The 10,017-nt window shown below is 34.4% G+C and overlaps 1 protein-coding gene across 1 annotated transcript; it reads left to right on the top strand.

The window, feature by feature from the left end:
• The first annotated feature begins 4,582 nt into the window (after positions 1-4,582).
• Positions 4,583-7,300, top strand: LOC125656109 (uncharacterized). The gene is made up of 3 exons (XM_056143046.1): positions 4,583-4,663; positions 5,006-5,113; positions 6,850-7,300. The coding sequence occupies exons 2-3, from the start codon at positions 5,056-5,058 to the stop codon at positions 7,197-7,199; spliced, it is 408 nt and encodes a 135-aa protein (XP_055999021.1). The 5' UTR covers positions 4,583-4,663; positions 5,006-5,055; the 3' UTR covers positions 7,200-7,300.
• Positions 7,301-10,017: the final 2,717 nt, after the last annotated feature.

Genomic DNA, 10,017 nt, shown 5'->3' with positions numbered 1-10,017 from the left:
CTTCACCTTGCATGTAGAGGTTTTTGAATAAATCCTGCTTCATAAAAATACAAAAACACATTAGCTAATAAAGAATCACAATTTGTGCTCATGGGAATTCCTACAGACTGTTTGAAGAAACTACGTAGATATTGTCAATGAGAAACTTCGGTATCATTTTAACATTAACTTCGGTGTGCTTGTGCGCAGAATCATAACGGTATTAAATAAACTAATTTTATATCACAGATCAAAAAATAAGAATATTTTGAGTTCCAATTTTATTGAAGAAGTGGGTGGCTATGACGTCAACAAACCTACCGGATAGTCTTTACCTGTAATTTGTTGTAAAAATGGTGTAAAAATTTATTGTTCTGTTTTCCGTGTATGGTTTGATTTGCACGTGGTCTATTGTTCGGTTTTGCGTGTATGGTTTGATTTGCACGTGGTCTATTGTTCGGTTTTGCAAGAGAAGTCCGGACTGGTCTATTTATGTTCTGTTTTACATAAATAATCTCGACCTGGCTTGGATTTCTCGAAAAAATATCAAACTTAAGTTTGAGTTTCCTTTATTTGAGCACTCAAAATTTGAGTAAAACCTCACACTTGAGCCCAAGATTCGACTGAACTTCATTACGAGAAATCCAGACCAGGTCTATTTATTGACGATGTTGTGTGTATATTTTGGACACGGTCTATTTATTGTCTGTGTTGTGTGTATATTTTGGACATGGTCTATTGTCTGTGTTGTGTGTATAGCTTGAACACGGTCTATTTATTGTCTGTGTTGTTTGTATATTTTGGACACGGTCTATTTATTGTCTGTGTTATGTGTATATTTTGGACACGGTCTATTTATTGTCTGTGTTGTGTGTATAGCTTGGACACGGTCTATTTATTGACTGTGTTGTTTGTATATTTTGGACACGGTCTATTTATTGTCTGTGTTGTGTGTATATTTTGGACACGGTCTATTTATTGTCTGTGTTATGTGTATATTTTGGACACGGTCTATTTATTGTCTGTGTTGTGTGTATATTTTGGACACGGTCTATTTATTGACTGTGTTGTATGTATATTTTGGACATGGTCTATTTATTATCTGTGTTGTGTGTATAGCTTGGACATGGTCTATTTATTGTCTGTGTTATGTGTATATTTTGGACATTGTCTATTTATTGTCTGTGTTGTGTGTATATTTTGGACACGGTCTATTTATTGTCTGTGTTGTGTGTATATTTTGGACACGGTCTACTTATTGTCTGTGTTGTGTGTATATTTTGGACACGGTCTATTTATTGTCTGTGTTGTGTGTATATTTTGGACAGGGTCTATTTATTGTCTGTGTTGTGTGTGTTGCAGGGGTGGTGGTTTGTAATATAGAAATAACCAACTCCTGGCTTAGGGTTCACAATGCAATCATTTATTGCATGGTAAAACGAATAAGGATGATAACGATGATTACAAAATGTCCATTACAAAAATAAATGGCCCTAAAAGACAAAATAGTAACAATGAATATCACATCAATTTACAATCAATAGAGAGTACATTTCAACCTTAAGAGTTATCTCCCTTAATTCAAATATAGTAAAATATACTTTTTACTCAAATATTTACAGTTGCATTACAAATAATGTAACACTATGAAATTACATGTTTTAAATATAATAAAAGGTAATATCTTATAATTAGCTATCTATGGGACAAGGCCCAATGCATGCAAACATCAAAATGCTGCCTGGATGCTTCTAATCTATTTATAACAAATATATCATTACAGTATTATATACACTATAATAACTATAGATATAATATAAGCATATACTGAGAGGAAATAACTTTAAATTGATATTTACTGTTCTTCATAATATTTAAACTTTCACTCTTCTCTCAAACAGTGATATTAGTTATATATACATATTATGAAGATAAATGTTAATAAAATTAGTACTTACTGTCAGGTCTGGATTTGAAGGTCTAATAATGTCTTTGTCAAAACCAAAATGCCAAATCAGCAAAAAGATACAAAAACTGCTTAAAAGCAAGCCACGACCAACCTGACCAAAAACTCTCTAGATTCTAACTGAATAAAACTCAGTTCTATAGCCAATGAAATAGCAAGACCTGTGAACCTTTTCACTCACCTATTACACTAAGTAGATAAAGGAGTGGATCTGGGAATTTGACTTAAATCATAAAATGCGCTTTTAATTCCATATGCACTATTCATGTTTATTAAAATACGGTATCATATAATATATACAAGGTAAAACACACTGCTACATGTGTATATTTTGGACACGGTCTACTTATTGTCTGTGTTGTGTGTATATTTTGGACACGGTCTATTTATTGTCTGTGTTGTGTGTATATTTTGGACACGGTCTATTTATTGTCTGTGTTGTGTGTATATTTTGGACACGGTCTATTTATTGTCTGTGTTGTGTGTATATTTTGGACACGGTCTACTTATTGTCTGTGTTGTGTGTATATTTTGGACACGGTCTATTTATTGTCTGTGTTGTGTGTATATTTTGGACACGGTCTACTTATTGTCTGTGTTGTGTGTATATTTTGGACACGGTCTACTTATTGTCTGTGTTGTGTGTATATTTTGGACACGGTCTATTTATTGTCTGTGTTGTGTGTATATTTTGGACACGGTCTATTTATTGTATGTGTTGTGTGTATATTTTGGACACGGTCTATTTATTGTCTGTGTTGTGTGTATATTTTGGACACGGTCTATTTATTGTCTGTGTTGTGTGTATATTTTGGACACGGTCTACTTATTGTCTGTGTTGTGTGTATATTTTGGACAGGGTCTATTTATTGTCTGTGTTGTGTGTATATTTTGGACAGGGTCTATTTATTGTCTGTGTTGTGTGTATATTTTGGACACGGTCTATTTATTGTCTGTGTTGTGTGTATATTTTGGACACGGTCTACTTATTGTCTGTGTTGTGTGTATATTTTGGACACGGTCTATTTATTGTCTGTGTTGTGTGTATATTTTGGACACGGTCTATTTATTGTCTGTGTTGTGTGTATATTTTGGACACGGTCTATTTATTGTCTGTGTTGTGTGTATATTTTGGACAGGGTCTATTTATTGTCTGTGTTGTGTGTATATTTTGGACACGGTCTATTTATTGTCTGTGTTGTGTGTATATTTTGGACACGGTCTATTTATTGTCTGTGTTGTGTGTATATTTTGGACACGGTCTATTTATTGTCTGTGTTGTATGTATATTTTGGACACGGTCTACTTATTGTCTGTGTTGTGTGTATATTTTGGACACGGTCTATTTATTGTCTGTGTTGTGTGTATATTTTGGACACGGTCTATTTATTGTATGTGTTGTGTGTATATTTTGGACACGGTCTATTTATTGTCTGTGTTGTGTGTATATTTTGGACACGGTCTATTTATTGTCTGTGTTGTGTGTATATTTTGGACACGGTCTACTTATTGTCTGTGTTGTGTGTATATTTTGGACAGGGTCTATTTATTGTCTGTGTTGTGTGTATATTTTGGACAGGGTCTATTTATTGTCTGTGTTGTGTGTATATTTTGGACACGGTCTATTTATTGTCTGTGTTGTGTGTATATTTTGGACACGGTCTACTTATTGTCTGTGTTGTGTGTATATTTTGGACACGGTCTATTTATTGTCTGTGTTGTGTGTATATTTTGGACACGGTCTATTTATTGTCTGTGTTGTGTGTATATTTTGGACACGGTCTATTTATTGTCTGTGTTGTGTGTATATTTTGGACAGGGTCTATTTATTGTCTGTGTTGTGTGTATATTTTGGACACGGTCTATTTATTGTCTGTGTTGTGTGTATATTTTGGACACGGTCTATTTATTGTCTGTGTTGTGTGTATATTTTGGACACGGTCTATTTATTGTCTGTGTTGTATGTATATTTTGGACACGGTCTACTTATTGTCTGTGTTGTGTGTATATTTTGGACACGGTCTACTTATTATCTGTGTTGTGTGTATATTTTGGACACGGTCTATTTATTGTCTGTGTTGTGTGTATATTTTGGACAGGGTCTATTTATTGTCTGTGTTGTATGTATAGCTTGGAGCCGTTCAGCCTATTGTTCTTTTTTGTATACGTGTATGGTTTGGATCTTGTCTATATAGTACTCCTATTTGTATGTATAGTTTGGATCCCCAGACCTCTATATCGCCTGGATCACTGTCTGGAGTTTGTTCCACCTCACGGTCCTAGGCTTACAGCCATACTTCTACATCGACAGACTTCCAAACTGGCGGTGGTTTGTGATGTTTACCAACTGGAGCTACATCATACTGACGTCATACACTCTTACAGATTGTCTGTCTGTCATATATATCAGAGTACAGAGGGATGACGTCATCAACGGAGGTGAGTGCTACATCATACTGACGTCATACACTCTTACAGATTGTCTGTCTGTCATATATATCAGAATAAAGAGGGATGACGTCATCAACGGAGGTGAGTGCTACATCATACTGACGTCATACACTCTTACAGATTGTCTGTCTGTCATATATATCAGAATACAGAGGGATGACGTCATCAACGGAGGTGAGTGCTACATCATACTGACGTCACACACTCTTACAGATTGTCTGTCTGTCATATATATCAGAATACAGAGGGATGACGTCATCAACGGAGGTGAGTGCTTACTAAAATCAGTTAGTCATGAAATCATTGCGTCCAGGTCTGTAATATTGATAGAGATATACAGTTAACATAAACAGCCGAGGAGGAAGAAAAAAGAGGAAGAATGTAGGTTAATGAAATAAAATTGAGGGCATTTTCTATGAAGTTCCAAGCTAAGCAAAACGACGTCAATCTTTGATAGTATTAGTGTACAGTAAAGCTTTCATTTAGATATCAGGCTCTTTGTATCCATTCATGCACACTAAGTCACTCAATATTCATCTTGATTTACATTTAGTTTAATTTCATTCCCTTCTTTCTACATACTAAATCTTTAAAATTTGACTCCTGCAGATGCTGGTTCGTTGCCATGGTATCTTAAGATCTCCTGGGCTCTATACAACATGACTTCCTTCACCAGCATGGTGACCTTCCTAGTCTACTATATACTGATAAACAACGGTAAGTAATAACTATATACTGATCAACAACGGTAAGTAAGAACTATATACTGATCAACAACGGTAAACAATAACTATATACTGATCAACAACGGCAAGTAATAACTATAGGCCTATACTGATCAACAATGGTAAACAATAACTATATACTGATCAACAACGGTAAGTAATAACTATATACTGATCAACAACGGTAAGTAATAACTATATAATGATTAACAACGGTAAGTAATAACTATATACTGATCAACAACGGTAAGTAATAACTATATACTGATTAACAACAGTAAACAATAACTATATACTGATCAACAACGGTAAGCAATAATTATACACTGATCAACAACGGTAAGTAATAACTATATACTGATCAACAACGGTAAACAATAACTATATACTGATCAACAACGGTAAGTAATAACTATACACTGATCAACAACGGTAAGTAATAACTATACACTGATCAACAACGGTAAGTAATAACTATACACTGATCAACAACGGTAAGTAATAACTATATACTGATCAACAACAGTAAACAATAACTATATACTGATCAACAACGGTAAGCAATAATTATACACTGATCAACAACGGTAAACAATAACTATACACTGATCAACAACGGTAAACAATAACTATATACTGATCAACAACGGTAAGTAATAACTATACACTGATCAACAACGGTAAGTAATAACTATACACTGATCAACAACGGTAAGTAATAACTATACAATGATCAACAACGGTAAGTAATAACTATATACTGATCAACAACGGTAAGTAATAATTATACACTGATCAACAACGGTAAGTAATAACTATATACTGATCAACAACGGTAAGCAATAATTATACACTGATCAACAACGGTAAACAATAACTATATACTGATCAACAACGGTAAACAATAACTATACACTGATCAACAACGGTAAACAATAACTATATACTGATCAACAACGGTAAGCAATAATTATACACTGATCAACAACGGTAAACAATAACTATATACTGATCAACAACGGTAAGTAATAATTATACACTGATCAACAACGGTAAATAATAACTATATACTGATCAACAACGGTAAGCAATAATTATACACTGATCAACAACGGTAAACAATAACTATATACTGATCAACAACGGTAAACAATAACTATACACTGATCAACAACGGTAAACAATAACTATATACTGATCAACAACGGTAAGCAATAATTATACACTGATCAACAACGGTAAACAATAACTATACACTGATCAACAACGGTAAACAATAACTATATACTGATCAACAACGGTAAGTAATAACTATATACTGATTAACAACAGTAAACAATAACTATATACTGATCAACAACGGTAAGTAATAACTATATACTGATCAACAACGGTAAACAATAACTATATACTGATCAACAACGGTAACTAATAACAGAGTTAGGAATGACGCCCCCCCCCCCAATTTTTTTTTTTTACAATTTATAAACTACATGTAATCATAACGCCCCAGAATTGTTTTTGTATTCGCGGTTCCTTTCTCGTTAAAACATGTGTAGTTACATGTCTGGATTTTTTATTTGTGATTTATTTGTTTGTGGTTTCTTTTAATTGTGGTTTCTTTTATTTGTGGTTTCTTTTATTTGTGGTTTCTTTTGTTTGTGATTTCTTTTATTTGTGATTTCTTTTAATTGTGGTTTATTTGTCTGTGGTTTCTTTTAATTACAGATGACAGCGCTAATGGATTACTGAAGCACGGAATCACATTCATTTTTTTCATTTCACATCTCGGACTTTCCAGGAAACCTTTTCGAATCTTACATTGTTACTTGTCGTTAATTTTCGTTTTTGTTTACGTCATAATCACTGTGATCTACCAGAAAGGTTTCCGCCAGATGGCAGTGTACGATATCTTTGATTGGGACAACGCCCCCAACGCCGTCCTCTACAGCTTTTTCCTCGTCGTTCTGGCTCCAGTGACAGCAATGGCGTGTTTTGCTTTAACGTTGCTTAGGGACTTTGTAAGCCAAAAATGTAGAAAGGTGGACGAAGAGACCGAAAAATTTGATTCGGTATGAAAGCTTGAAAGTAAAACAAATTTTCTGTACGTAATAAAATTGCAAATGGACATCCACCTAAGCTGCATAAAATATCTGTAGAAATTAAAATCTTGCGAACATTGAAATTGAGTCTGTCTGATTCTGACCGCTCAGTTTTCCAAGATTCTTTCAATGTCAGAATTAAATCAAAGTACTTAAAGTACTCGTGGGAGTTGAACATTGTGGAAATTCAGTTAGAAAAGATAGTACTGGAAGGGTAGGGGGATAAATGACTGAATATTATCATGATTTTAGATACAAATCAACTGTTGTTGTTTTTCAAAGCGTTACAACAGCAAACATGGATAATGGAAGGCCCATGGGCCACAACGCTCCTCGAGTAACTGAAGTCGTGTTGTTGTTTTCTAGAATTTCACCCCTTTATATTCTCATGAAAAATGTGACCACATATTATGGCCCAAACATTCAAATCAATATGGTTATCAATGCCTTGCAGTTGTGAAGAAGTTTTTCCCCTGTATATATACATTCAAGTTTAATCCTAGTTATAGCTAATTCTAAGGATTCATTACTTGAAAAGGTAGTCCAATATGCTAAACTGTCACCTGAGTATACTACAGTCCTGTAGAGGATCAATGGAATGGTAAATAATTGTATAATAACTCAAAATAAATGAAATGCAAAAAAAATAAAAATTGTCGGGCATCGGAAATGCGCAAACTGAGTTGCGCAAGGAATGGGCATAGAGGGAACCGGCAGAAAAGTTTTCAAGAATTATCAAGCAGGGAGCAAAATTTTGCGTACATAAATTTCAGCCGACTTAAATCCTTTGTGACCTTGACCTTTAACCCTTGACCAAAATCAATAGGCTTCTTTGTCTCATCAAGGGCGATAATCCATCTAAGTTTAATTGAGATCCTATAATTTGTTAAAAAATTATAGTGCAGAAAACAAAATTTTCTCCAAATTTCAGTCTATTTATAGCCACTGTGACTTTGACCTTGTGACCCCGGAATCGATAGGCTTCTTGTCTTACTTAATCGATCTAAGTTTGATTGAGATCCTATAATTCGTTCAAGAGCTATGGTGCGGAAAACAAAATTTTCTCCAAATTTCAGTCTATTTATAGCCAGTGACCTTGACCTTTGACCTAGTGACCCCAGAATCGATAGGCTTCCTCATCTTACTGAGGGTGACAATCCATCTAAGTTTGAATGAGATCCTATAATTTGCTCAAGAGCTATGGTGCGGAAATGAAATGTTGATGCGTGCCCGCCTGCCCGCCCAAAGGCACTTCATCAGATCATAAGCCGAGTTCGACTTCATAGCAACTCCGCTAAAAATGAAACACTAGTCAAATAATGTTATTTATTGCCAAGGTATTTGGGATATTATACTGTGGCTCAAACAGGGGGTGAATGAACCTGACAGTATGGAAAGCATATAGTGGAATCAGACTTGTGATGCTGGAAATCTATAGTGATTAATAAACTATACATGTGCAAGATCCATAACTATTTTTTTTTCAGTTTGTGAGGGAGAATCCTCATGTCTCTTTCATCTGTAGACAAATAAACAATGTATTTTGACCAGAGCAATTTCCAATCCTTTTTGCAGCATAAATTCAACATTGTGGCAACTGGGTTAAACTTTGATAGTGAAGTAATACATGGCAGCACCTTATCACTTGCTCTTAAAATTTCTGTTTGACACACACTCATGACATCCACTCAAACATTACAGAGTGCAGCAAAATCCCATTGTAATAGGGGATTCAAAATGGATAACTGGTACAAAATATGGTACATACTATTCAAAAAGGATAATGAATTTGACATATTGATGTCTTGGAAAAGGAAATTCTGACATCGGGGCTCTAAGCGTTTTCAAACATTGTCATTTGATAAAAGTGTTTTACATTTTTAAAAATAGAGATTAATATGTCTTTACATACATATGTGAGAAAGTTTCCATTATTCCTAGCCGAGACATACCATGTATGCGCAAAAAATTCATAAACAAATATCACACTACTCACGTAGAAAATGTGGACCTTACCGTCATCAAGCGCAGCGAAACACGCCATTTCGAGATTATAGTCGACGAAAGCTCGGTTACAGTAATGAATAAGGTACACTCATTTTGTATCTATTTTGTGACTTTCTTTATTAAAAGGAACAGTTCTCTAATGTGTAACGTGCAATTACTACGTAATTCAATAACTTGAAGCATGAAGAAGTTTCACTTTGCCACCGGATATAAGAAATTTTATTTCGTATTCCGATCCCAATCGAAAGTTGTTGACTGGGAATGACGTGTTTTAATTCAATCTACATGTAACATCAAGCATTTTTTATATCACATTAAAAAAAAAACCAAATATATACACATACACAATGTTGTAGAGCTATTTCTTGTAAATTTTCTGAGGTTTCGCACCATATTCGATATTTCGCGCCACGGTGTCAATAGGGCTTGTGTGCAGTTGTCGTTCGTTTCCCTATCAATGTTTATAGGTGACGCTGCGCTACAAACGACAATTTTCAACCTTATCTTTTATTTTTCTATGTATATCAGTATCAATTTGATCGAAATCTTGTATTCAAATTGATTTGAATACAATATCATTGCATTTATTTACATGTCAATTATCAAAATTAGATTAATTCAGTAAAGTTACATGGATTATTTAATGGCGGATGTTTATAAAAGTTTATGTTGATTTACCTAGGAGTAAATCAGCTGACACAGAACCCTCGCTGACGACCACTATACAAATCAATACAAATTACTGCGCAGAAAAGTGCGTGATGACCCAGGGAGATTGAACATAGTT

Source organism: Ostrea edulis, chromosome 7 (assembly GCF_947568905.1).
Source record: "Ostrea edulis chromosome 7, xbOstEdul1.1, whole genome shotgun sequence".
Classification (NCBI taxonomy): domain Eukaryota; kingdom Metazoa; phylum Mollusca; class Bivalvia; order Ostreida; family Ostreidae; genus Ostrea; species Ostrea edulis.
Note: the sequence above shows the minus strand (reverse complement) of the source record. Positions and strands in the feature narration are given on the sequence as shown.

Coding starts and splice junctions, on each gene's coding strand:
- LOC125656109 (XM_056143046.1), top strand. CDS start 5,056: ATGACTTCCTTCACCAGCATGGTGACCTTCCTAGTCTACTATATACTG. Junction 5,114..6,849: donor CTATATACTGATAAACAACG/GTAAGTAATAAC, acceptor TTTTAATTACAG/ATGACAGCGCTAATGGATTA.